Here is a 27,498-nt window from a genome sequence, read left to right as displayed (position 1 = left end):
ATGACATTATAATTCTACACGATTATGCACCAAACTGTGGCAAACTGAATTTCATAAAAAAATTACTGGATCTCATGATGGAAATAAACCCCAACTCAGTAACAGTTATTTCAATACTCCTCTTACTCCAATGGACAAGCCCATCTTGATACAAGACAAACAGATAACTAAGAATTTAAATGACATCATACATCAAATGGACTTGTCAGATATCTATAGAACATTTGTCCCAAACACCAGTGAATATACATTTTACTCTGCAGTCCATGGAAGCTTCTCTAAATTAGACTACATCCTGGAACACAAAACAAATATTAGCAATATCAGAAAAATTAAAATCATTCCATGTAACCTCTCTGACCACAATGCAATGAAGCTTAACATCAACAATAAATAAATTCCTAGCAAATAAACAAATTCATGGAGATACAACAATATATTACTGAATAACATATGGACCGAAGAAGGAATAAAATATTCCACAAATGAAATGAAAACATATTAAAAAAAACCTCTGAGGCATGTTAAAGATACTTCTAAGAGGGAAATTTATAGCTCTAAGAAAGACAGAAAGAACACAGATAAATTACTTAGTAATGAAACTCAAGACTTTGAACAAACCAAACTCAAATCCAGTAGATTGGAAGAAATACTAAAAATCAGAGCGCAACTTAATCAATAGATTTATTGATCCTTTGTATTGTTTTGTTACTAAAAACTTTTTTTTTAAGAGCTGGTTCTTTGAGATGCTAAACAATACTGACAAACTATTGACCTAATTAACGAAACCAAACCAAAACATACAAACAGAAAAAGAACTCAACAGTGAAACATCAAAACAGGCAGTGAAGATATTCAGAATATTATTAAGTGATTACTTTTTTAACCTACATTCTATTATTATTCAAGTCTTTAAAAAATAAAATCATGAAATTTTCAGTTAATGGCTCCAACTAGAAAAAAAATCATTCCTACTGAAGTATCCCAGACCCAGAAAGACAAATCTGGTATGTATTCACTTATATGTGGATATTAGCTGTTAAGTCAAGAATAATTAATCTATGATCTGTAGAACCACAGAGGTTAGGTATAGAGTAAGGAAAGGGAAATAGAATAGTTTTGGATGGGAGGGGGCTGGAATGGGAATATCAATTGTGGGGGAGGGGGATGAAGAAGGGAACGTTGGGAGAAATAGCTGAAATTAAGGACCATTTGAAGTGTAGTTTGAAAACCTAATACGGTAGAAGCTTTCATATACATACATATGTATGGATATATATTGCACCTGCAAGACATGCTGGCGCAATGCTAGCACAAAGCATGTGAAAGCAACCAATAAATAACTGGTTTGACTTAAGGCCACTCCATGAGATGGAATCCACACTCAACACTGCTTGGGTGACCAAGAATCTGGTACTAGATATACCAGGGGCCTAGTATATCTACTGTTCATTAAATAGAGTACCGATACAGAGACTCACAGCTAGAATTTATGTAGAAAGTTAGATTCTTTGGAACTCTAAGCCCTATACAGAATGTTTCCACCAAATTTTTCCAATTGGGATTAGGGAATCCTGCAGAAGAGGAGGCAGAACGAATGTAAGAGCAAAGGGGATGGAGGACACAGGGAGAATAAGGCCCTCTACATCAATATGACCAAAGCTCCTACCAACTCACAGGGACTAAAGCCACAGGCACAGGGCCTGCATGGATCTGCAACAGGCCCTGTGCATAAATCATATAGTTTCCAGTTTACTTTTTTTATGGATTTTTGAGTGTGCAATAAGTGGGCATCTGTTTCTTGTACCTCTTCTTGGGCTCTTTCCTTCTCTCTTGTTAGTTAGGTGTTTTTTTTTTTTGTCTAATTCCATTGTGTTATTTTTATTTTATCTTATTATATTTTACTTTAAAAAAACCTACAAGTTTTTTTAATACAGTTAGAAAATCTAAATAAAATGATAGATTTCTAGGTTCTTCAAATCACCAAAGTTGAACTAAGAAGAGATCTTCAACTTAATAGAGCCATAACAAATAAAGAGATCAGAACAATAATAAAAAGCCTTCCAGGTTTTTTTTTTTTTAAAAAAGCCCAGATCCAGTTGTATTTATAGCAGAATTCTATCAGACTCTCAAAGAAAATCTTCAAGAAATACTTCTTAAATCATCCAAAAATTAGGAGCTATATTTCCAAACTCCTGTATTATTCTAAGCTTAAAACTATGTAAAGACACAAGAAGAAAAAAAACTATAGGCACCAATATCCCCAATGAACACAGATGCAAAAAAAAAAAATGCTTTCATGCCAAATTTAGGCATTTATCAAAAAGATCAGCCACCATGATCAAGCTCTCGCTATCCTGGATATATAGGGAAGGCTGAGCATAGAAAATCAATAAAAGTAAGAGGTAAAATAAATGTGTAAAAAATTTTCACATGATCTTATCAATAGATGCAGAAAGTGCCTTTGACAAAAGTCCTAGAGAAGTAGGCCTAGAGGGAACAGATGTCAGCGTAATAAAGGTTATACTTGACAAACCAATAGCCAGCGTCATCCTAAATGATGAATCCAATGTTGGACACCAGGACTTGAATACTAAAGCATGATCATTTCTCACGGACTCACAGTTCAGAGGGAGAGAGCCAGATAAGTCGCCGCTGTTAATTGCAGAAGAGCTTGGGTGCAAGAGATGGCTGTGTCCCCAAGACTAGGCTAACGGAATGAGGAGGCCTCTTTATTAAGAGAGTCGATCCCATTACGACAGGCATGATGTCTTTCATTCAGGAAATGGGTTTGTGAAGAGTCCTAGCTACCCTGACGGGGCGTTAAACCTGAGTGACGTACAGTGAAACTTCACCGTGTATGATCAGAGAAAACAGAAAGTCAAAAGATCTGCCCGTGTTCGGTAACGATTCAACTCTAGTCAGACAACTCACGATTGACAATGTGAGAGGGTACTAACAGGACGTGAGCTTACCCCGATTGTCCCGAAGCTTTCTGGCTTCCTTCTCATCTTTTTCTTACACAGGTGCGTCCAGATCCACTTGACCAGGTACCACAGGGATTTGGGGCTTGGGATGACGTTGAAAGGCGTAGGCAGGGTGCCGCCTTCTTCAAAGTAGCTCATCCAGAGCTTCGTTCGAGCAAATTTCCATTCTATGTCTGCATGGTCCTGAGCAAGAGAACATGACAAGTGCCGACAGGTCCGCTAATTAAACAATGTAAGATCAGCCTCGCAGACGGAACCCGAACCTGACACAGAGGGGTTGCTGGAACACTAATTAGATGTTAACTAACATTAGTTAGATGGCTTGGAAAAGCGCCACTAACTCCCAGAGATTGTGGCCTGCCCTGTATGGACTCACGTCATTGTCACTTCGTTCAACCCTCCTTCTTGAGGGAACCAGAGATCCACAGTCGTGTGTTAAAGAGGGTGTGGTGATTCCTTCTGACTGAGAAGCAATGCCGCAGCTCTGTCCCTGAAGACTGTATGGTTTGGTTTCATTAGGTGCTAGCCAGAGGCATGGCTTTACATCCTAACCCAGGCCCTGCACGCTGCTCAGATAAATGCCACCTGCATGAACGCTCACAGATGAGCTTTGGTGCTGCAGGGGATGTCTGAGTGGAAATGTTTCCACACGGATAATCCTCTCTTAACCTCAGACAAGAGATGCACGTTTACAGAGAGATTCCATCAACGCACAATGCAGCGCAGTGCCTCCATCACAGCCCTGAATCTTGGTGCAATTGCACAGGAGCATTTGTGTCCCGGGATGATGGCTAAATATCATCTGCTAGTCCGGCACAATCCTGAGACCACATGCCTCACAAACCATGGCTCAGTTGAAGTTACATACCTCAAGGAAACCTGGAGCAGTGGAGATGCATTCACAGCGTTCTCTACTCTCTTTTCCTAATACTGAAATGATTCGTGAATTTTTTTTTGTCCCTATTATATGCTTTGAGACAAAGGACTTTTGAGAAATCAAGTATGTGACTGATGTACAGTAGACGCATAAGAGAATTTGTGATCAATGGAAAAGTACAAGAAGGCTTTAGTCATGGCTTGTGTTATTAGCTCAGCAGCTGCTAACTTCCCGACGTTTCTGTCATTTGCCTTACAGCTCTGAGGTGTGGGTAGCAGGAACCAAGAAGAGATCTCTGAGTTTGTTCAGAGATTTTGGGAGACACGAGGGTTAGATGCTCAACATGCAAACATCCCAAGGAGCTTCCCTCACAGGACACGGAGAGGTCACTACCTCTGTCCTGATGTCTGCCTGTCTTACAACAGTTTCAGCATTTGGGCTAAATAAAAGGGAGATTTGAGAATTGTTTTCTGTTCATTGCCTAGAAAAACAAGATCCACAAAAAAATATGACGAGACAGCTACTCCAGAGCAATGTTTTCTTCTGGACAAGGCTGGGGCATCTAAAGTTTCAGACGACCCAAATTGCTGGAGCGTCTTTGTCCTTAACATGATGGTTATGGTTTTCTGGGGTTTCGTTTGTTTGTTTGTTTGCTTGTCTGTTCGGTTTGTTTGTTTGTTTTTTTGTTTTGTGTTGTTTGTTTCTGTTGCTCTGGATACATGTGGAGTCTATTTATAAAATTTCAGGCTCTAGGATGTTACTTAAAATTCTGTATAACCACAAATTCTGATGTTCATTCCCAGATCGGTAGAGCCCGGGGAATTCTTACACGTAGTCTCTGAACTAGTAACACGGATGCTGTATTCTAATGTATTGCACTCTTTTTTTTTCACTGACGGGCTTGAGAAATTACCTCTGTAAGGAAAATTTAACTCAAATGTGTAGGGCTACTTGACAAAAGTCATGGTAACGGTTCAGAAGTTCTGCTGTAGATTCAAGGACACGACACAATTGCTGCTATGTCTGACAAAACCTGTAGTATGCTTTTTACACTAAGGTCTGACTGTGAAGGACCCCACATGCATGCTTTGTGCCCTGGTTTTAGTTTGTCTCTATAGCTGTTCTCAGTAAACTTAGCCCACTACTCCGTAAGTTCCCGTGGATAAAGCATTTCATCGCAGTTGCTGGAGTGTTTCTCTAACAGTCCTTGGTAACAATGCACTTATTTATTCAACCATAATCAATCTGTTGGTAAGACATTTTGGTTGCTGATTTTGGGCTTTTGGACACAGGGCCTCAGATTTAGCCCAGGGTGGACTGGAAGTTACAAAGTTGCTCAGGCTAGCTTTGAATTCAAAATGGCCTACCCACCTCAGCCTTCCAAACACTGGGGTTACAGATGTAGGCAGAGATTTTGAAATTTTGAGTATATAAATGATGCTAAGTTGTTTGGAAGTCAGAATTTTAAATAATAATATATTGTACCACAAACTTGTCTGGGGAATTCAAGATCATTTCTATATTTGCTGCTTTTACTAAACTTTCAAAATTTTTATTTCATGTGTATGGATATTTTGCCTATCTCTCTCTCTCTCTCTCTCTCTCTCTCTCTCTCTCTCTCTCTCTCTGTGTGTGTGTGTGTGTGTGTGTGTGTGTGTGTGTGATATGTGTGCCTGGTACCAAATGAGACCAAAAGAGGCCACTGAATCCCCTGAGACTGTAGTATAGACTGCAGATGGCTCCATGTGGGTGCTGGGAATTGAACCTGGGACCTGCAGAGAAGCAGCAAGTGTTCTTAACTGCTGAGCCATCTCTCCAGCCCCTGTTTTTCCTAAGCTTACAAGAGCTAGTTCCAGGACAGACTCCAAAGCTTCAGAGAAACCCAGTCTCAAAAACAAACAAACAAAACTAAACTAAACAAAACAAAAAACCAAAGAAACTGACTATCTATGGCTTCCCCTTTACCAGATTTATCTCTGGGATTTCTTTTCAACTTCATAGCCTGGCACGAGTTTTGTTTATGCTGAATTAGCTGATGGGCTGCTTAGAGATGAGAGACCTCTTTCTAGATTGTTTCATGGCAATGGCTCCCTGGTAATACGGGCTGACTTAATTGTCTATGTCACTCTGCCTAGAAAATAGAATAATATACAGTCATTTATACTGCACTGTTGTTTATATACATCACCACTGACCATTAACTATTCTGATCTCTCCCATCAATATCAGATTACAGACTTTATTTACTAAGATGATAAGGTAGAATAGAGCTGAGAACAACACTCTGAAGAAAGGATATGGAATTAAAAGTAATTTGTCAACTTACGGCAATTAGTTGGTAAGAATTATTCATCATAGCAATTAACATGTTCAGTAGGACAACCAGAGAGATGACATTGTATGTCCCAAACATGGTGGCCCCAACAAACTCGGTGAACTCATGCTGGGCATTGACATTAGTAACATACAAATTGATGAGTCCAAATATTGACCAAAACAGGGACTGTAGAGTTTCAAACAACCTGGAATAAAAGATGAAAGGAGTAAGGTCATCTTATTTTATATATGTACATATATGTGCTGTTAACTTCAACCAAAATTACAAAATTAAACTTAATAAACTAATTTAAAATATTTTTATCAAATGAATACAAAAAATATACTTATTTTCCTATGTATTTTATTATACAAAGAGCATTGAAAGCTACACTTTGTTTGTTAGAGCAAGTGGGTAAAGGAGAATTCAGACCCTGGAAAAAACATGATTGCTGGGTTAAGAATAGTTTTCTAATTTCTCAAATGGTTAAGGGAAAATAAAAGGATCACATTATTATTTGTGATACATGTAAATTATGTAAAATTTATAACTTAATATCTGTAAATCAAACTTTATGAGACATAGCCACCCTTGTTTATTTTTGCATTGTCTATGGTTTGTTTTCTGCTGGTCACGTTGGCCCAAAAGAGCAATTACATCAGAGAACAATTGACTCGTGCTGTCTAAAATATTTGCTATTTGCTCCTGTTCATAGAAAGCTTGTTGATTCCCATCCTCAGTATCTGAAGCTTACTAATCCTAAAGCTTACTAGTCCATAAAATTCAGTCGTGCCTTTCTCTGCTTTTCTTTCTGTTATGGAAGGATTAAAACAAAATTACAATTTTTGTTTTAGATTTTTGCATTTGTAATTGGACCCACACACAGTATACTGCTTCAGAAAGCAAACTGTCTCAAAATGCTTAGACATTGTAGATTGCTTTTTAGTTTCAAGGCCCATTTTACTCACTCAAGGTAATAAGTGAATTTCCTTTGCTTAAACAAAGAAAAAATAATAATCTTTCAATCACCTGTACCCAAATTAAGAAATGTTTGTTTCATTATACTATAGAACGCAATAATATGGTTGGTGTTTAGCAAAAGATGTAAGAGCTTCTGAACTCTTAGAAATGATTTAAAAAGACTATATTTACATCATATTAAAAAATGAAGGCAAAACCCTTTGGGCACCTGGCACAGAGAGTGAGGAGGTAGGATTTCAGTCTTTAGAGAGAACAGGACTAAACTGGAATCCCATTAGGAGGATGGGTCACTAACATTCTAGCAGCAGGGCTCCCTGACGCTCTCCTAAACTGCCTACCTAGTGTCTGGGTGCTGGGTCAGCCCTGGTCAAATGCCCCGGGATGACATAATTCATATGAGGCCCTCAGCCTGGAGAGAACATGAGCAGACATACTCATTGCAGGAAATGCCAAGGTGAGGTAGTTGCCAAAAGAGCCTGAAATAGAGTTTAGGAGGCTCATTGGGAACAAGGTGTGCTGGGGGTTTGCCACAGCATATACCAGGATGCAGAAACAAAGGATGGATAGACCACGGGACAAGGAAAGGGAATGCATGGGGAAACACAGGATCATGCTGAGACTGAGCTAAGCCTCCTTGCCCAGCTCTGCATCAGCTCCCTAAAGCGGGGCGTGTCCTCCTTGCTCAGAGAATCTGAGGGCTGTAGTTCTGTGTTGTTCTTATGGCAGAATGCCTGGTACCGACACAATTCATTTCTAGCCCTCATGATCAAAGCAATCTAACTAAATACATCTAAACTGTCACTTAGACCTTCAGTTCCACAAATCTATTGCTTTTCACAAGTGAAAACTTCATAGTTTTAGTTGAAAAGCTGATTCTAGGAGATAAAATTTAATTTCATTTACATTTTATAATAGTTAAATGCTGTGACAGATCTTTGTAACAAAGATGCTGTTTTGGCCAAATTTAGTCAAAATGAGGGGTGTTCTGTTATATGAGAAGGTGAAGAAGTCTTCACATGAAAGAGCCCAGTGGGTCTCCAAACTGTCAGGGAGACTGAAATGAATTCTTTGACTCTAGAAAAATTCATGAAAATGTTTTTTGGTTTTTTTGAGACAGGGTTTCGCTGAAGTTTTAGAGCCTGTCCTGGAACTAGCTCTTGTAGACCAGTCTAGCCTTGAATCAGAGGCAGAGATCCATCTGCCTCTGCCTACTGAGTGCTGGGATTAAAGGCGTGTACTACCACTGCCCAGCTGAGATATTTTAATTTGATTTACGGGTCGAATTTCTTATGTTTTAGTAACTCTTAGGCATCCTTTGAATCTAATATGAGTTAACTGTGTCCTTTCTTTCCCAACAGTGATGACCCCTCATAGGAACATATAAATATACTTCAGTTGGGTTTGTCCTGACATGAGGGAACAACTCAGGAAAAAGTTCTACACGACATAGCTAAGATTTGATTCGGTAGATCAAGCACCCGCTGCGGAAGCCATCACCTGGCGTCTGAATCCCTGGCACCCACATCAAATCTGGGCAGGTGTGACTTTTGCCCATAATCCCGTCTTTAGGAGGTGAGACTAGATTCCTGGGGCTGGCAGCTATGCTAGCTTTTAAATCAGCATGCTTTGGGCTCAGTGAGAGATTCCATCTCAGTGAAGCAGAGAGTTATGGAGGAAGACACAAGACTTCAACTTCTGCCCTCCAAATGCATACGTGTACATACATACTTATATCCATGCATGCATGCATGTATACATGCATCACACAGGACAGAAAAGGAAAAGTTACATGTTACATAGCACATTTTATAAAATACTAACAAACAGATGACATTATAAGTGCCTTTCCATTGTGGTTGCTTCCTCAAGCATTCTGATAAAGCAGCCATGCAAATCAAAGTTCTTCCATGATTGACAGTCCCCATTGGCTTCTATGTAAAAGAACCGATTTTTCAAAGAACCTTCATTAATCATTCAGCAAATATCTATAGACATTTAAGAATTAAGATTTAGCAGAAGAAAATGCAAAATGATATTTCGTGATCAACTATAGAGTTTTCTTTTCCTTTGGTGGGATGATTCAGTGGTGAAATTCACAGGACATTTTACCTAGCTAAAATATATTTGCTTCACAGATGAACTAAGGACCTGGTATTCAGGCATCCCTCAATGAGTTGATTTCTCATTGGATTGTGATGTAGGTTAATATTTCTAAGCCAATGCTTCCAGGAAGGACTATTACTGCTTCTCAAATCCACTGGGACCCATGATATCCATAAATTTCGGATTCATTAGCTGGATCACATCTCAGAAGACCTTCATGTGGCTAATATTTTCCACATTGTGTGAGTGAAAAGAAGTTATTTTTTAAGGTAATGCTTATTAATTTCCCAAGGTAATACCACAACCTAATTAACTCACATGACATCAAGCTGTGTTGATGTGTAAACTGAAGACCCACTTTATACGGGCCAGAGTTTTGTTTTTCTGAAAATAACATTTTATTTCTTTCTCTGTGAAGGTATTTTTTTTCAGCTGTTACTTTTTGAATGATCCTATACCTTTTTGGCTAAATATTTACAGCTAGAGACACGGAATAAGCAAGGAAAAAAATGTGTTCTGAGGCTGAGCTTTCCTCTTGTTCTTTGAGACTAAAATGATGATTGAACAAATTCACGACATGACGCAACTCAACATTTGTTTGTTTTCTAACCAAAAATGTCATATTAAAATATGTAAAATATGACCTTAATTGGCCAGTACAAGGCATTATGAATTGAGCTCCAGTACACTCAAATGAGCTTCGGTTAATCAATGTCATAAGGCTCATGACCCCCACTTCCTGGGAAGATCCCTTGCCGGGGCAGTTAGCTAAAACTTCTGAATAGATTTATTTCAGTCACCAAATAGTTGATTTTTTTTTTTTCGAGACCGAGTTTCTCTGTAGCTTTGGAGCTTTTCCGGGAACTAGCTCTTATAGACCAGGCTGGCCCAAAACTCACAGAGGTCCACAGCCTCTGCCTCCCCAGGGCTGGGATTAAAGGCATGTGCCACTGCTGGAATAGTTGAGAGTCTTAAGGATGGAGTCGTTTTTCACATGTCAATGAGGAAACTACAGAACACAAAGGGAGTGGGAGATGTATCCATTTGCTTATGGAAAAGGCAGTCTTAGCAGACCAGTGTTGTGGCATAGTACTTTAGGTAAAGATGTGTTACATTGTTTATGCTGTGGGCTATTACTTTAACTGTGTCAATGTGTGTTACATTTGTTTATGCTGCTTTTGTTTAACTATGTAAAGATGTGTTGCATTTTTTTCACCTTGCCTGTCTAAGGCACCTGATTGGTCTAATAAAGAGCTGAGTGGTTAACAGCTAGAGAGGGGGTGGGCAGGGCTGACAGCAGGTGGGGAGAATAAACAGGAGGAGAAATCTAGCCTGGAGAAGAACAAGGGGAAGAAGAAGATAGGAGAGAACAAGGGATAAAAAGAAGGAGATGCCCAGGGCCAGCCAGCCACCAATCAGCAGACACAGGAAGAAAGGTAAAAAGCCCGGAGGCAAAACAGATGAAGAGAAACATCTTAAATTATAAGGGCTAGCCAGAAATGACCATAAGCTAAGGCCAAACGTTCATAACTAATAATAAGTCTCCATGTCCCGATTTGGGAGTGGGTTAGTGGCCCAAAAGAAAAAGCCTGCTTCAGACCTGGGTCATGGTCTGTGCTCACTGCGAGCCCACAGCAGGTAGGCATCAAGGAAGGAGCCCTGGAAAAAGTATCTCTGAAAAGATTAAAAGATTGAGAAGTGCAAAGGCAAAATAAGGGACTACGGAAAGGAAAAAAGAAAATTATATACTGGGGATTCATAATCAATTTGTTAGGAAAGAGTAAAATAATGTTAAGAACCTGGAAAAAAAATTGGGAATAGAAGCTAAGGTCAGATCACTGAAGGACTGGAGAGGTCCAGCAAGGTTAAGGGTGAATCTGGGAAGAGATAGGTATTCATTATGAACTTAGATGGTGGAGCCTCTACTCTTGGTCTAGAAAGAGCTATGGACAGACAGACAGAACAAACTCAGTGACAGGAAGTAGACTTGAGTCTGGGCAGTGAACAAGGAAAGATATTGACAAGATGATGATGCTGACAGTGAGAAAGATGTATAGAGTGGAGGGGGAGGGGAAGCACAGTGACAAAGCCTAGGTTTTACTTCCCTACGTGGCTCTGGGATCTGGGAATGAGGAAAGGGAGGTTTGGAAAGAGACTAGTGTTTTTTTTTTTTTTGGAAAGAGACTAGTGAGCGATCCAAACCCAAGCTTTCCTTCGGGACTTTCACTGAATATGCTCTAAGATGATAACTGTTCACTAGAGCCAGTGATTACAGTGCCCTACACCGCACTCGGGAGCTAAATGAAGAACGACTGAGAGGTGGAGAGAGATGCTGATCCAGGCTGGCACTGAGGAGAGGAAGGGACATGAGCGCGTGCTGCGATGAGACAGACAGCTGCCGTCCAGGAGGGAGGGCCGAGAAGCTAATGATCCAGCAGTGCACCAAACATAACACCGTTCAGGACGTGCTACTGTCTTTGAGGACCCACAATGCTAGCACAGGCCCTGTGTGAGGCATGAACTGATTTTAATGTCATATGGAATATAATCTCTGCAATAATGGGTAGCAAAACAGTGAAAAAAAAATTGTGGCAGAAAAACTGAAAGTGAAAACGCAGCCATGAAGGGTAGATAACGAGAGACGCCAAGTGTCGCCATATGTCCCTTTTAGGACGAGAGACATCTGTTACATCACAGCAGAGTCAGCTAGGGATAAGCTTAAGCCTAACACACCCAATTTAATCATATTCAGGGTTAGTCGTATCATTTAGCTTTTAATATAATTGCGAAAAACATAATTGTCATTGTCCTTTGCAGGAAAAAGTAATTTAGATGAAACATCTGATCTTTGGGGGAGGGTGTCAAAAGATTTAGTCCTACAATATCTGGGATATGCAACTGTCTGTTGCCTCTCGAGTCATGGAAGAAATAGTGGGTACAAATAAATAAACTGAAACCATTCTGAGGTTGAAAGAATCTAACTTTTACTTTTGGAATAAATCTATGTCAGATTATACATTGGACATCTGACTATCATGCTTTTGGTCTGATATTTAATTAATCATGTACTAATAAACCGACATTAGGAACAAGGAGATGACTGGGAATTTGAAGGTATCACAAACAGGGACAGTGTGACAGTAGCCTTACTATTGGCCGGGGAGTCAGGCAGGTACGAAGGGTTCGGTTGTGAGTGAGATCTTTTCCATTAAATTAAGAATGATAAGGGAGGGGTGACTTTGCTGTAGCTCCTTCAGGGATACAGCACACAGGAAGGACTTAGCAGCACACACAGGAGGAGGACCCGGCAAAGAGCTTCTAATGAGATAGCACGAAGGAAGCAGCAAAGGTTTTAGGAGAGGTGGAGCCTGGGACAGTGCACGCTGTCACAAAGCCAAAGAGACAATCGTCACCAGACAATGTCCAGAAAGATTATGACAGGTACAGGGGGAGGGTGGTGGGATCTGGGTCCTCGTGATTTTCTTGTCCTCACTGCCTTTGGCCAAGTCACAAGGCAAAAAAACCACATACGGTCAGGAAATGGCCAGCCATCTAAAGTTCTAGCAAACAAGGATGAAGGAGATTTCACCACCCCCCTTCAAACCCAGGTGAAGACAACCGAGGAGGAGGCCAAGTTAACTGGCTGGGTCCAAGATTGAATAAGGTGAGGCAGGGGGAATCAGAATCACATGGTTTCTTACGACTGGGAATTTGTATCAAATCTAAAAGGGTGAGATCGAAATCCTCTGTGCACACAAGCAGATGCTGGTTAATTAAAATGGAGTTTTAAATATCAGGATAAAAACAAACAGATGCGGGATTAAAGCAACTAGAGCATTATAGCTCCGAGTGATTTAGGCTATGCGAAATGCCTTCTAGTTGAAACCTTACTGTCTCTTTTGCAGTGTGTCTAGTTCTATGAGGGCCCATGAAAGAGGCTGCTTGTTAAAGTTACAAAACAAGCATGTGTCCATACTGGTGTGGTTGTGTGCAGAGAAGTCACCCAGGGTCTTAACCTGCTAACCTTTGTTTCTCACCGTGGGAAGGAAACAGACACAGGCAGAAAAGCCCGTGAGATGGTGGCAGGGCACACGAGTCTCTCCTGAGCGTGGGCTGCCATCAATTCTGCTTATGAGAGTCACCAGAATTTGACAATGGCTGTGTATAACTGCTCATCCTCATGGAAGCTTACAGGAAGTGTTTCCTAGGTAATTATAACGGGCAGACTTGAGTATCCGTTTTGGATAATATTTGCATGTTTATGTTTTTGCATACCACACTAAGAGTCAAAAGAATCACCTGAAGAATCATGTGGAAATGCGGAAAAGCACGTGGACTTTCCAACAAGACTGATTGCACATGCATACATATAAGACATCAATAATACACAGGCTTCCTTTTTGAATTCTACATTTTCAAACGGGATAGATAGCCTTTCCTTTTCCTGAGGTCATTTAAAAGAAAAGACCATTTACTAAAACTTAAAATAAATGTACCCGGTATTTTTTTTTTCTGAATGCCAGAAGTTTACATTTCTATTCAAAGCCATGCTAATTCCATTTCCTGCATTATTCATAGCTTTAATTCTCCATTTCCTTTGTAACCATGGGGTGGATTTTTGAAATCTGTGAAGGCATATACTCTTCACTCCGCCCAGCGTTTACCAAGAGGAACGCCGCCGCCTCCCCGACTTACGTGGAAAAGGCATTGTTCTGCTTCTCGCACCGGATGCCTTTGCAGTTTAACCCCTTTGTTTCTTCATAGTAGAAGTACAGCTGATTTAGGCCATTCGCAAAGGCAAGCAGCACGAGGCAGTAGATGAAGAGGAATTTTAGGATGTCCAGAAGCATCCGTCCCAGCGAGATCTGCAGAGGTCCCAGGTGCGAATTGGCAGTGAACAGCGAGATCAGCCGCAGGGAACTGAAGATGTTTGCAATAGCAAATAGAGCCTCTGCCACCAGGGTGGGGTGCCACATGTCCCACGTGTCCCGTGGGTTCAGAGCACTGTACTGGGGAAAGAGAAAGGAAGGGGAAGTAAACACACACGCTGACAGAGTCGAGTTCAGGTCTGTGGTGTTTTCCTGGGTCCACCTCTGGCACCGATTGGAAGGTATAGTCTTTACCATGGCAGTAGCTGGAGCAGTAATTCTCAACCTGTGGGCCATGACCCCTTTTGGAGGTTGAATGCCCCTTTCACAGGGGTCAAAAAAAAAAACACCATCAAAAAACGTATCATCAAAAAAACAAGGATATTTGCATTATGATTCATAACAGTAGCAAAATAAGAGTAGCAGTGAAAATAAATTTATGGCTGGGGAGTCTCTGCAACTGAGGAACTGTATTAAAGGGTCGCAGCGTGAGGAAGGTTGAGAACCACTGGGCTAGGGTAAGCTATACAAAGACAGAAATTCATTGCCTTTTAACTCATGAGCTTTAATTCACATGGTTGGACAGGTCTGTCCTTATTTCTAATTTATGTCCATGTGCTAAAAATCTTCATATGCTAATCATTTCGTTCTTGATTGTTACGTTGTATTTTAAAATCTTGCAAAGAACACAACTCCTCAGCTTATTCAACTGACCAGATTCAACTTGTGGACTCTTGCATGAGGGACATTATAAAACAATAAAGTCAGAACAAGAAAAAACGATTATTTTTTAAAACCCTAGTCAGTGTTCTTGAGTCACAATATACAGTCTGACAGAGGAAGTATATTGATAAGGAAGGAAGCACTTTTTAAAACATCTTGAAATGATCAATACTCCACACTGTGTACCATGAGTGCTTAGGAGATATTTTAGACAGATACAACTAATCATAACACAAACACTTAAGGGCATTAGCACAAGGCATTGTGGAAGTAGGGGAGAAGAGGTGAGAGATGTATAGGGTCTATATGTTGTCAAGGCTTTTAGAGTCCCAATAGAGAGGAGAGGCTTTGCCTTTAATAGCAATGCTGCAGCAGTTGGAGACAACCTGCTATAGAAGCCATCACGAGACAATAACACAGTGATGGACACAGAACCTTCTTAGTGGGTGATCTTGGCTGTAACTGAAAGAATCCTAAGGGGAAATCTTCTAAAGCATGAGACTCTCACCCGGCCCTAATATCAGCATCCATACTGGATTCAGAGTCTAGTAGGGTGGGTAGCTATTAGGAAGTGATGCCTTACTGACAATATCATGCCACACATCGCCTTCTCGAGCAAACATGGCTGCTATTTGGGTTTAATCGTGTTGTAATGGCGAATCCCCATTCGAAGTTACAAAGGCTCCTGAGGGACTCATAGATATCTTCCCTGGAGCCACAGACTTGCATTCTCTGGATAATAAACCCAGGGACCTTGTTCTCAAGAGAATATTTATTTACTTAAGAAAGTTCAGATCTTTCTGTCCCCAGGGGAAAGATGAGCAGCTAGCTCAGCTGTATCCCGTAAATTTTGAGATTCATAATTTCCAATTTCCTTTCCTGTTGTATAAATCCCTTGTGTATGGGGGCACATCTGGCTCTCAACACAAACATCCTCATTGGGGAATTGGAACACGGGGACGGATGTTCAGATGATAGTGTAAATCAATACTTCGTCTGTTTCCTGATGCAGACACCTTGGTTCTTGTCAGAGAACAGAGACATGAGCAGTGAGTCAGAGGTGCTACGGCTCATTCATTTCCTCTCTGTTTTAATCTTGCCACACACATGTGTATTTTCTTAGGCTTCTACAGAGGTCACTGAGTCAGGTGGAGCAGTGCACACTTGTAATCCTAGCACCCAAGACTCAAGAGAGGATTGTGACTTGGAGGTCAGCATACGCTATATGATGAGTAGAAAATCAGCCTGGGCTGCACACTGAGATAAAGTAAGTGAATAAGCCATTGCTTTAAAAAGCAATTAAAAAGCTTTGCAAACCACAATGTTCTTTAAATCTATAAAGAATAAAGTATTTGCCCACTGGCTATATTTTCTAAACCTATTAGATATTAGCATGTCAATTTGGAAATTTGATTTTGGTCCCAGCTCCTCTTCTTTGCCTACTTCCATCCCCTTGGGTTTTGGTTTTCTGGTGCTGTGGGTCCAGGGTTTCCCTAGTTCTTTCTTGCTGACCAATTCAGCCACTCCTCCAAGCCCCTCCCCAATCTTTTTGCCACTCCCCAACAACCTGGAGGGACCCCACAGCCACCACATGTGGCTGGGGCTCAGGGAGACCATCTCTATTTTCCCTCATCTGTTCTTTCTAGGGAATCCATACTCCAGCCTCCTCACAATCACCTCCAACCCTTCAGATTTGCTGCCATTCCTGGCAACTCTAGGGTACCTCTAGCTCTGCCTCCTCCTCCCTTAGTGGAGGTCGACCTGTGGCAGTTTGGGTGAGGATGGCTCTCACAGGCTTGTAAATTTGAATGCTTGGTTACCAGGGAGTGGCACTATTTGAAAAGATTAGGAGATATAGCCTTTTTGGAGAAAGTGTGTCACTGGGGGTGGGCTTTGTGGTTTTAAAAGCCCAAGCCAGGCCCAGAGTCTCTCTCTCTCTCAGTCAGCCAACTGATCAGGATGTGATTCTCAGCTACTTCTCCAGCGCCATTTTTGCCTGTGTGCCACCATGCTTCTTCCGTGATGATAAAGGGCTAAAACTGTAAAACTTGTTTACGTGTGAAGCTGTAAACAAGCCCTCAGTTTAAAGCTTTCTTTTACAAGTTGCTGTGGTCATGATGTCTCTTTGTAGCACCAGAACATTGATTAAGACAGGACCCAAGTCACAAAAGAGACCTTCAGAGTAGCATGCCACCCACCCCACCTACTGCATCATCATTGAACCCATCAGTAGCACCTGGAGTCTGAAACCAGAGTTCTAGCCAGAATTTTAAATCTTGGAACAGTCAGAATCTGAACCCTACGACACAGAATGGCTCCTACTGAAAAACAAGCATCATTCTTCTGGTCTATGACTTGTCAGAGTGTGGTAATAGCAACCAAAGAACTGAGCACACACAGAGATAGCCACACCGAGAAACACTACAAACACCATAACGCCAGAGGTCTCGTTCCCAGCACAAAAATACAACCACCAACAGCCAAGACGGGATGCTTGCATTCCTACGGTCCCATTCCCCATGAAAATCAGTTTAGATAAATCGTAAGACAAGGACTTCAAAATAGCAATTATGAGCATGTTGCCTCAGAAGGAGATACGTGGACATTAGAATCCCAAAGGCCCAAGATGGTAGCCTAGTTTTGTAGAGTAATCTGTGAGGGAGCGAGCAGTAGGTGTTCTACACACCTTCTCCCTTTCTGAGGCCATCACGTACACTGGCCACCCCACCATTGTTTTTCACTGGACTCCTACTGGGACACAGTTTTGCCTAAAGCCTCCCTTTCTGCTGGGATTAACCTTTTTGAGAGATCTCCTCTTTGTTGTAGACATAACCAGCCATGTGCTGTGGGTTCCTAATGTCTCCTGAGTGGAGAACTGTCTCCTGAAGTTCTAAAATCACAAGAGAAGAGTCAGACATGCTGAAGGACAAGGAAGGTGAATCACTGGTAGGAATGTGGGCTTCTAGATAAAGCTGGGGGGTTGGGATTAGGTTGTTAGGAGAGGAGTAGGTGGGCAGGAGTGTTACGAGCTGATGATGGAGTGAATCATAACATTGGATCACATGTCCTTAGATTATAGGAAAATATGCGACTTCGTCTTCGTGCCCTTTATAAGCTGGTGAATATTCATAAAAGCCAAACTGTCAATCAAAATGAGTTAAACTTTTAGGTAGATATATTATGAAAATGGCTGTTGCCGTAGTTGGATGTAGAATGTCTTCCTAAGGCTGATTTGCTAAGGGCATGACCTTCAGTTCTGTGGTAATGGGAGATGGTAAACCCTTTCAGATGCTGTGCCACCTAGGGAGACGCCCAAAGAGGGGATTAGGGGACCCTGCTTTCTTCCTCATTCCTTTTGTCCCACTAATAGGTGGCTAGTTTGCTCTGTCATGAATTTTCTAACACAGTACAGAAGTGCCAAGTGACCATGGACCACCACCTTCAATCTGTGAACCAAAGAAGACCTTTGTTCTTTCTAGGTTGATGGTCTCAGGTATTTGATTTAGTGATGAAATATGGCATGCACATTCATCACACAAGGTTACATGAAAAAAAGTATATTGATTTTAATGACTATGTTACAAGATGAAAATGTTTCTCTATGTGCTAATAAAGTAGAAAAAGGAAAGAGAAAAGCCTAAGAATTTCTTCCCTAGCAGATAATTCTAGAACAAACAAGCAGGATTCAATTGTCCTTGTGGCAAAACTGAAGAACCTCACAGAAAACACTGGATCCGAGGAGCTGACTCTGGTGTGAGATCATTCATAAGACAGAAGCAATAGTTTTTGTAATTCTGTTAGCTGGTAAGAAGAAGACTCAGTGAAGTCATCCAGTCAAAACTGTTTATCAAAATGATGTAAAAACTCTACCATGGCTGTGAAATCAATTGCTTGTATAAAATTATTCATAATAATTTTGGTTGTTGAAATTATATGTTACGCAGTTAAGAGGTATAGAGATTTACTCATGCCTGTCAAAGGACTGAAGATAAGCTTGCGAGGCAAGCTTTGCTTGTGGAAATGGGCTGGGTAAAAAGTAGTTCTGAACCAGTCTCAATGAAGCCAAAATAAGATTTAAAATGGTGTTCTGGAGATCAACAAGCGATTGTACATTAAAAAAAATTTAAAAACAACCATCCCATTAGTACAAAAAGCACCAAAGCATGCAAGCAAGCACAACCAAAGCTCATAATCAGAGAAAAGTCAAGTCCTCTGTGTCTGTATGCCCAATCTATAGACACTGTAATATGTACAAGTGTGTTAGTTTATGGCAACTGGATGCAAGTGACAGGCAAAAAGTGTCAGCTGAAGAATTTCCTTCCTCAGAATGGCCTGTAGGTCAGTCTTTGGGGCATATTCTTGATTAATGACTGACAAAGCCTGGTGCCATCCACTGTGGGGAGTGCCACCTCTGTTCTGGTGGTCCTGGGTTGTGTAAGAACCTGAACAAACTTTGGAAAGAAAGCAGGTAAGAAGCAGTCCTTCACGATCTCTGCTTCGGTTCGTGCCTCCAGGTTCCTGCCTGGACTTCCTTTCCAGATGCCCTATAAGCTCCAAGAGGAAGTAAACCCTTTCTTCCCTCAAGTTGCTTTCGGTCTTGGTGTTTATCACAGCAACAGAGACCAAACCAGGGTATCCTACAGAGTCAGAGTAAATACTTAGTTTTTATATGAGCTCCTCTCACTGAGTCTGAAGATTATTGATGCTTTCCAGAAAAGGCATTTGAGATATTGAATAGCTTGCTTCAAGCAGTACAAGCAGGAAGTGGTGGATAAGCGGTAATCACCTCACAAGCAGTCTCAAAAAAAAAAAAAAAAGGCTTCAAAGGCTGTGCTGTCATTTGGATCTGCAATGTTCCTCAAAGGATGGACAGCTTGTGGTAACATTGGGGGGGTTGCAGTCTGTGGGAGATGGGTCTGCAGGGGTGTATACTGGGAACACATCCTAAACACTCTCCCTGTCTGTCTGTCTGTCTGTCTGTCTCCCCCCATTCTCTCCATACCCTCCCCCATATAAAGGCTCAACTCATCTATTAAATCTACAATAACACTTGAATTCTTACATATGAAAAATGACCCGCATCAAAAATAGTATCGTAATAATGTGAGTGGAAATTATCTTGCTTGAAGTGTTTTTGAAGGTAATTGTATTTAAAGAGCTTTTGGTTGATTTAATCTTCAAAGTGTCTTCTCTCAATCACAGAAAAAAAAATCCCTCAGCAACAAAACCCAAGTAGCTCCATTTCAAAAGCGGGTCAATGATCTGACTGGACATTTCTCAGAAAACGAAAACACAAATAGCCAGGGAGCACATGAAGTAAAGCCCAGTGTCACAAATCATCACGAAAATGTAAATCAAAGTCAAAAGAAGATGCCATTTCTCCAAGCCAGAATAGTTATTAGTAAATAGGTCAAAAGATAACCGTGTACGGTAAATACAGAGATGAAAGGCAACTCAAAACTGCTGGTGGGAATATAAACAAATGCGTGCATCAGGTAGCAAAATATCTAAGGAGCCTCACTAAACTAAAAACAGAATACTGTAAAGATTCAGGGCAGTCAGCTTCAGAGCAGGAAACAGTGTCAAAATATCAAAGTGGTATGTTTGTTAAACTGACTCGTAACAATGTATCGTTACACCCTTAGACAAATGCACATCTCAGTCCTCATCAGAGATGTTCCTTTTTTGCAGAGACACAAGCCATAGATAGTGATTGGGATTCTCTGCTCTAAATGGGACCTCTGTATTATACTCTTCCTCCCCAAGGTGCAGGAGATGTTGTGGAAGACACATAGGAAGACTGAAAACAAGAGGTGGCAGGTGACAATAATGGAATAGTATTTTCCAGACATGGCAGGTCACTTGTACATATGAGCTCACAGTGTTTGTGATAGCATCCACCAGGCCTGCCCCAGTTCAAGCCAGACAAATCCCTCCATGGAGAGGGGGAGGTCAGACTTCGATGGACAGGAAGTCCTAGCCCTAGCTGAGGAGCTATTGGCAATTTAGAACTGCTGGGAGAGGGATTCCAGCTGTCTTTAAGGTTGTAGTTCCTGATCAACCAGTCACATTACAGAGGAAGACCATAACCTAAGAGCACTAGGCAACAAATATTAGGAGGAAGAGAGAAGACAAAGTTGGGCTGGTGAGGAAGTGAGGGATCCTGGGAGGCTCTGGGGAGGGAGTGGATAGGATCAAAATACAAAATTTTCAACAAATTGGTAAAAAATGTGAAATAATATCAAAGGGGTCCCTGTAGTTATGGCACCCATTGTTTACAATAGGCAATGCCAGAGTCAACCGATTGGCTGATTTATTAGAGAATGGAGAGATAAATAAAATGCAGCAGACATAGAAGAGAATATTTATTAATCAGCCACGAAATGGAGTCACCTCATTTGCAGGATGGAATCCTAAATTTCTACTGAGGGCAATGAGCCAGGCACAGGGAGGTCAGCAGTGCCCTGTTCTCACTTAGGCACAGGGTTAAACACCAGTCTGAGAGGTGAACACCGGGGACCAGAGGTCATGAGAGGAGGCTAGAAGCCAGCGGAGAGCAACGGAGACATGTAAGAGCAGTAATTTAAAAAGAGGTCATGAATTTTCAAGGAAGTGGGGGTCACAGGAGGAGGTGGAAAGGGGAGAAGCAGGATAGACATGATGCAGATACAGTAAGAATTGTATGAGATGCCCAAAAATCTTAGATTTAAAATTAAGAAAAGGTAGAAGAGGAGCCGGGGGAGATTAATAATGGTAAATGTATGTGTTTCTTTTCTGATCCTGTATTGAAGGGAAAACTCTTAGAACTACTGTAATGCTAAAACCAAGATATGAGTTATTTTTATCTTTAGTTATATATGGTTATATAATATATATATCTAAGATTCAAATTGTCATATATTAGATCATGTGAATGTGATTGTAGCTTATAATAACACACATACACCCACACATGAGAAATCATAGCAAAACCATAACATTCTCAATTGGAACAGTTTTGCTCTTATGACATATGAGTATTCACAGAGAATTAGAACACTGTTTAGAGCGTCACTGAGTGAGTAAGGACCTTAGTGTGTGCATTTTTTTAGTTGGGATCATAAATTGCATGCATTATTCATGTGGCATCAATCAGAATCTCTCTTCTCCAAATCACCAATTCACTAATCATTTTGTAATAATTATATTGTAAAGGAAGCAAGAAGGAGGAGAAAAATGAATGCAGTAAAAGGGGAAATTCAACACCTTGAGCCTGAAACAAGTCCCCCCAAGTACGAGAGCAACGACAGTTGTCACCGCAGAGCTGAATGCTCTGTGTGAACTAGGTGGCTATAGCTGGGGCCGGTGCACAAACCCAGCGGGTGATTTCAGACAGTCAGTGTCATGATGAACAGGGCAAGGACAAAGACGTTCTAATTCGTTCCAATCACATTGAACTGTTACTTCAAGTATAAACAACCACATCAAGGCTTTCGAAGAGCGATCTTTTGATTTGCCAATGAAAATTTATCTATTTATTATATCTTGCAAAAATAGATTTGGGCTGACAAAATTTAAGCGGCGTTTGAAGTAGAAGTTCAGTGGGATTAGAAAGAACTAGAGTTAGAAGGGTATTTTATTTGAGGCAGGCATCTTAACTGGCAGAAAGGTGATATCATAGCAGCTCTGCCATGCTTACAATAGCAACGAAAGGGCAAGCACTGTTCCTGTACTTCAGTCCTATAAATAAAATAGTAGGCTAGTAAATACCACACAAAGGTCCCTTAATAAGATTGATACAACCAAAGATGAGTGCATTACCAACAATGTAAAGAGCAGTTACCTTTACAAACGCAACGATCTTCAGGGAGATTGTGGCCAAATACAAGGAGTTCATCACAAAGTCCATGAGATTCCACCAGTCGTGGATGTAATCCTGCAGGCCGCCGTCCCACATCTGTTTAATCTCTCCCCATATAAAACCTGCAATTACAGAGAGGTTCACTCTAAGTGTGACTTCCAGTCAAATCACTAACAAAGGAGATATGTAATGAAGTTACCACAGATACTGAAGCCACGAGAGACCGTGCGACTATCTTAGACACAGTAACTCTTTTATAGACAATAATGAGTCTCAAACAACATTAGGACTGGAGACGCTACGCTAACTCTAGAAGGTATTTTTAGCTCATTACTTAATCTATTCATTTGACATATAAAATTTTACAAGTGTGTTGTTTGGGGCTGTAGAGATAGACCAGCAGTTAAGAGCCCTTAATGCTCTTGCGAAAGGATCCACCTGGAGGCTCACAACAATCTTTTTTCTTCATGTTTTCCTTTTCTTTTAAAGATTATAATATAATTACATCATTTCTACCTCCCCTTGTCTTTACCCAAACCTTCCCATATACCCCTTCGCTCTTTCAAATTCACAACCTCTTTATCCATTAATTATTCTAACATGAATATATATGTATGTATCACATATACATTTCTAAATATAACCGCTCACCCTATATAATGTTACTTGTATGTGTGTTTTCAGGACTAACTATTTGATATTATACAACCAATAGGTGTGCCCTTCCCTGGGGAAGACTATTTCTCCCATTCCCAGCATCCTTCAGTTAACTATAATTTTTTTGTGTATTGCTTCGTGGGCTTTTCCATGCCCATTCACTGATAAGCATAACAATTGGTGCCATCCTCTTCGCTTATGTGTCCTTAAACCCACAGACACATTTAGTCCTCAACCCTCATCAAGGAAACTTCTCTTTGAAACACACGGAGCCCATTCCAGAAAACCACAGCTAAGCAACATTCAGAGTGGTGGAGCCCAGGCTCAATGACTCCATCTACAAAACGCCCGACACAGAGACTCAGGGGACATTACAGAAGAGGGGGCAGATCGATTGTAAGATCCAGAGGAGGAAGGAGTTTGCTGTGAGACTGTGTCTTCTGGTAATCAGAAGTTAAACCCATAAAATATCACAAATATCTTTCCTGAGTTCTAGGGGATCCACCGCCCTCTTCTGGCCTCCGAGGACACTGTGGGTACATGGTACACTTACACACAGGCAGACATAAGGGAAAAGTAATAGGAATAAAGTCTTTTAAAAAGCTAATGTCTCTCTATAACCATGTATTTTTTTTCATGGGACTGTCATGGTTCTGGTAAGCATGGTTTGAACTAGAATTTTCTCCTAAGTCAAATGACTTTAAAAATGGATGGAAAATAGTTTATCTGTAAAAAAACAAACCAAATACTTGGCTTTAGTCAAGTGATCAAGGTATCTCACTTTGATTCTATCAAGAATTGGTGCTTTTGGGGGTCTACTGTCAACCTTGAAGAAGGGATGCTTACAGCACTCATATCAGGTTGCTAAGTGACCTAGGGATGCCACACTAAGCAGTAACTTCAGTACCACATCCAGGGTTGATATGAGTTATCTTCTCCTTTCTAACATTATGTAATCCTCTGGAATATTTATAATGTATATTTATAAAGGTTATTATTTTATTTCCATAATCTTATTAAAATAATAACTATTTTAGATCCTAATGAGAGCTTTCGAAAGATCTAGCATTATGAAATATTAAAGAGATAAATTCATTTATTATAACTGCACTCATCAAAATAAATGAGACTCCTTGTAATAATGATAGACAGAAATGCCACATGCAAAATACCAAGCTCGATAGCTGCTGAGAACACAGGAAGTTGAAAAGATCATAATTGCTTTTTACTAAATGCAGGAAAAAGTCAGATCAACTATAAATACCATAGATTGTCACATCCTCATAAAAAATGTAGGAAAAGAAGAGGTGTCAAGTTCATGGGAAAGGAAGCCACTCTTCCAGTCCCCTGTGAAGAACAAGAAGAGGGGTCAGAGAGATGTAAAAGAGGCTTTTGCAAGCCTGATGGCCTGGGTTCAGTTCCTGTAACCCATGCAAACACTGTGATGTGGTAGATTGTGTCTGTAATTCCAGGGGCCCCATGACAAGATGAGAGTCAGAGATCGATTCCTCAGAAGATCCCAGGCCAGCTCTTCTGGAGTATGGAGCCCCATGCCAATAAACAGTAAGAGTGACCCTGCCTCAGAAATAAGGTAGAAGGCAGAACTAACACCCTCGTGTGCCTCCTCCATGTGACCTAGATCATACTCAAAAGGAAGATTAAACTGTGAGCCAGGAAGTGCTAGGGTTACTCATGTGGGAAAGACACAGGCCTGATTCAGGCATCTCTCATATAAGGGGCAAAATGCTCACCCTGAGGAAGAGGCAAGACAGTGCCAGGAATCAGGTTTCTAAGAACACTCAGTGTAGCAGATGATATCACTAGACGGGGAGCAGGAAACCACCCCTTTATGACCTGCAGGGTCTGAGTGCCATAGCCTGAAGGGCATCATCACAGACCTCTCCATTCCCAGAGCTCATGCAGAGGCCCCACTGTGACTCTGGATTAGAAAAACAAGGTTCTTCATCCCCTATGTCAGCATGATCACCCTCAGAGACCTTCTTCATGAACAGACTCCCTCAGCTTTCACTTAGGGTTGGGACCATTGCTGATGCCGTTGAAGAAAAGAGAATTCCAGAACAGGAAAAGATACAATTCACACACCAGATTTCAGAGCTGGTGGGAAACTTACAATGTACCATGAGGAAAAACACTTGGTACAGATGACAAGACTTGCCTCTTGCACTCTGGTGGTATTTCTCTCAGATCCCCTGGGCAGGCTCTTGGGATCCAGCCCATCACCACAGCCTACATGGAAAACCACGGCATAAGGAGGCCGTGTGACCACTGCTGAGCCTGTAATTAATGGAGACACCCGGGGTCTGAATCTCCAAATCCAGTGGCCAGGACGACACTTAGCAGGCAGATCTCTCAACACCCATTATTTATTTTGTTTTATGTAAAATTTTGCCAATCCCCAGAGATCAGAGATACGCATTTGAAAGCGGAGGTTGGCGGATGTGTTTCTGGTTAGCCCTCAGTAGAACACACAGAGCTGAGAACTGGACTGTGCCAATCAGACGGGGCGGTGCCAGGCTGCACTGTAGGAATCAGCTTTATCGCATTAGCTATAGTGTTAGCCAACTCATCACCTGAAAGAACTCAAAGAGAGGATGCAATGATACGAATTTCAATTAGAAGATTCTATCGCCGGTGTGAAAGATTCCCAAGCATCGTTTCTTACTACTGATACTATTGCAATGTTTGACTGTTAAAATATCTGACACGAGATTAAGATCTGTCATCTACAAGCAGACAAAGACCTGATTGGCCTGCCCCAGAACATACAAATCATATGACTGTCTGGTAAAATTGGAAGATAGCAGGCCAAGTGAGTGTAAAGATTTCTCTGGCAACTGTGTTTTTATAAACTTGAGAGCAGCAGACATTCTAACCTGGAGTCTAGAACACCTTTCACTATGCATCTTCAGAAACCATTTTGGCAAGGTATGGAAACCCAGTCTATGTATCTCTCTAGAGATCAGCATGTACTCAGAACTCAGTCACCTCAAATTTATGTGTATTTTCACATGTAACGGATCTTAAAGCACCTGCAGAGTAATCAGGACATTGGTGCACTGAGAGCAGAGGAGGCTCTTGTCAGGTCTGAGAGATGCAGCTGCAAATATTTTAGCTTGGGAGTTCTTTAGGGTCCAAGGAAGGGAAGCTTCAACTGGAAGCTAGCACTGGATGGTACCCACGGTTTCCTAAGACCAAAAGTTCTGAGGCCCAAAAGGCTTCCGTGGAGATGGATTTCACATGCTCGTCCTGACTACCCATCCTCTTACCTCACTTCTGACACAAAACCGAAAAGGGATCCAGATTAAACCGGTAACTCACGACAGCACTCTTCAAGGCCTACATCAGCACACCAATTTAGCTTCAGCTAGAGATAACGTTATCGATTAATGCTTGCCGGTTAATGAGTTGAAATATTTTTAATAGACTTATTTTTTAAAAGATTCATTCATTTTTCTTTGTATGAGCATTTTAACTGTTCGTATGTATATATGAGCAGTATGTGAAGGCAGTGTCCACAGAGGCCAGAAGAAGGCATTGGATCCCTTTTAACTGGAGTTACAGGGGACTGCGTGGGTTTGGGGAACTGAGCCTGGGTCCTTGGGAGACATCCCTCAGCCCTAGAACCTTTTTCTTTGTCAACCACCAGATTGGAGCATCATCTCATAATGGCCTCCTCATGACATACCTGTTTGGTGGCTGTTGCTTTTGAGCCTGCTGTAATTGTGCTAGTAGTGAAATGCCAAGTTTTCGCTCCCCTGGCAACAGTCACCGCATTTTTGAACAAACAAGCCATTAGAAAAATGAGAGGGTGCTAGCACAAACGGAGACGCATCCAGCGAGCCGAGTATTCACGGGAACTGAAAACAAAACGGGAGGGAACAAAGCTTCGGGGAGCTTCTGTCACAGCGTGTTTGTCCTGTCCCCGTGATGGAACATTTCAACATCTCGGCTCTCTGTTTATAAACAGATGGCATGGTTTCCTAGAACTGTTCTAGAAGCCTTATTTCAGGCTTTGAAGTCAAGAGTGTGGACCCAGGATGGAAAGAGCAAAGGGTTCGAGAAAGAAATCCAGTGCTCCAGTGCCCTGGATTTTTCTTTATCTTTATTCTCTCTCTCTCTCTCTC

General features: G+C 41.2%; 1 protein-coding gene across 4 annotated transcripts in view; it reads right to left on the bottom strand.

Moving 5' to 3' along the window:
• The window catches only part of Trpc4 (transient receptor potential cation channel subfamily C member 4), a 157,085-nt gene that overhangs the window by 16,177 nt on the left and 113,410 nt on the right, over positions 1-27,498 (bottom strand). For all 4 annotated transcript variants that reach the window (XM_075950694.1, XM_075950696.1, XM_075950697.1 and 1 more), the window contains 4 exons: positions 22,679-22,818; positions 13,961-14,274; positions 6,191-6,386; positions 2,976-3,170 (listed from right to left, as the gene is read on the bottom strand). In XM_075950694.1, coding sequence (XP_075806809.1) covers positions 2,976-3,170; positions 6,191-6,386; positions 13,961-14,274; positions 22,679-22,818 — 845 coding nt within the window. The remainder of the gene's footprint in view (positions 1-2,975; positions 3,171-6,190; positions 6,387-13,960; positions 14,275-22,678; positions 22,819-27,498) is intronic.

The sequence above is a fragment of the Microtus pennsylvanicus genome, chromosome 16 (assembly GCF_037038515.1).
Source record: "Microtus pennsylvanicus isolate mMicPen1 chromosome 16, mMicPen1.hap1, whole genome shotgun sequence".
Taxonomy (NCBI): Eukaryota; Metazoa; Chordata; class Mammalia; order Rodentia; family Cricetidae; genus Microtus; species Microtus pennsylvanicus.
The sequence above is the reverse complement of the archived record's forward strand: the minus strand, read 5'-3'. Positions and strand labels throughout refer to the sequence as shown.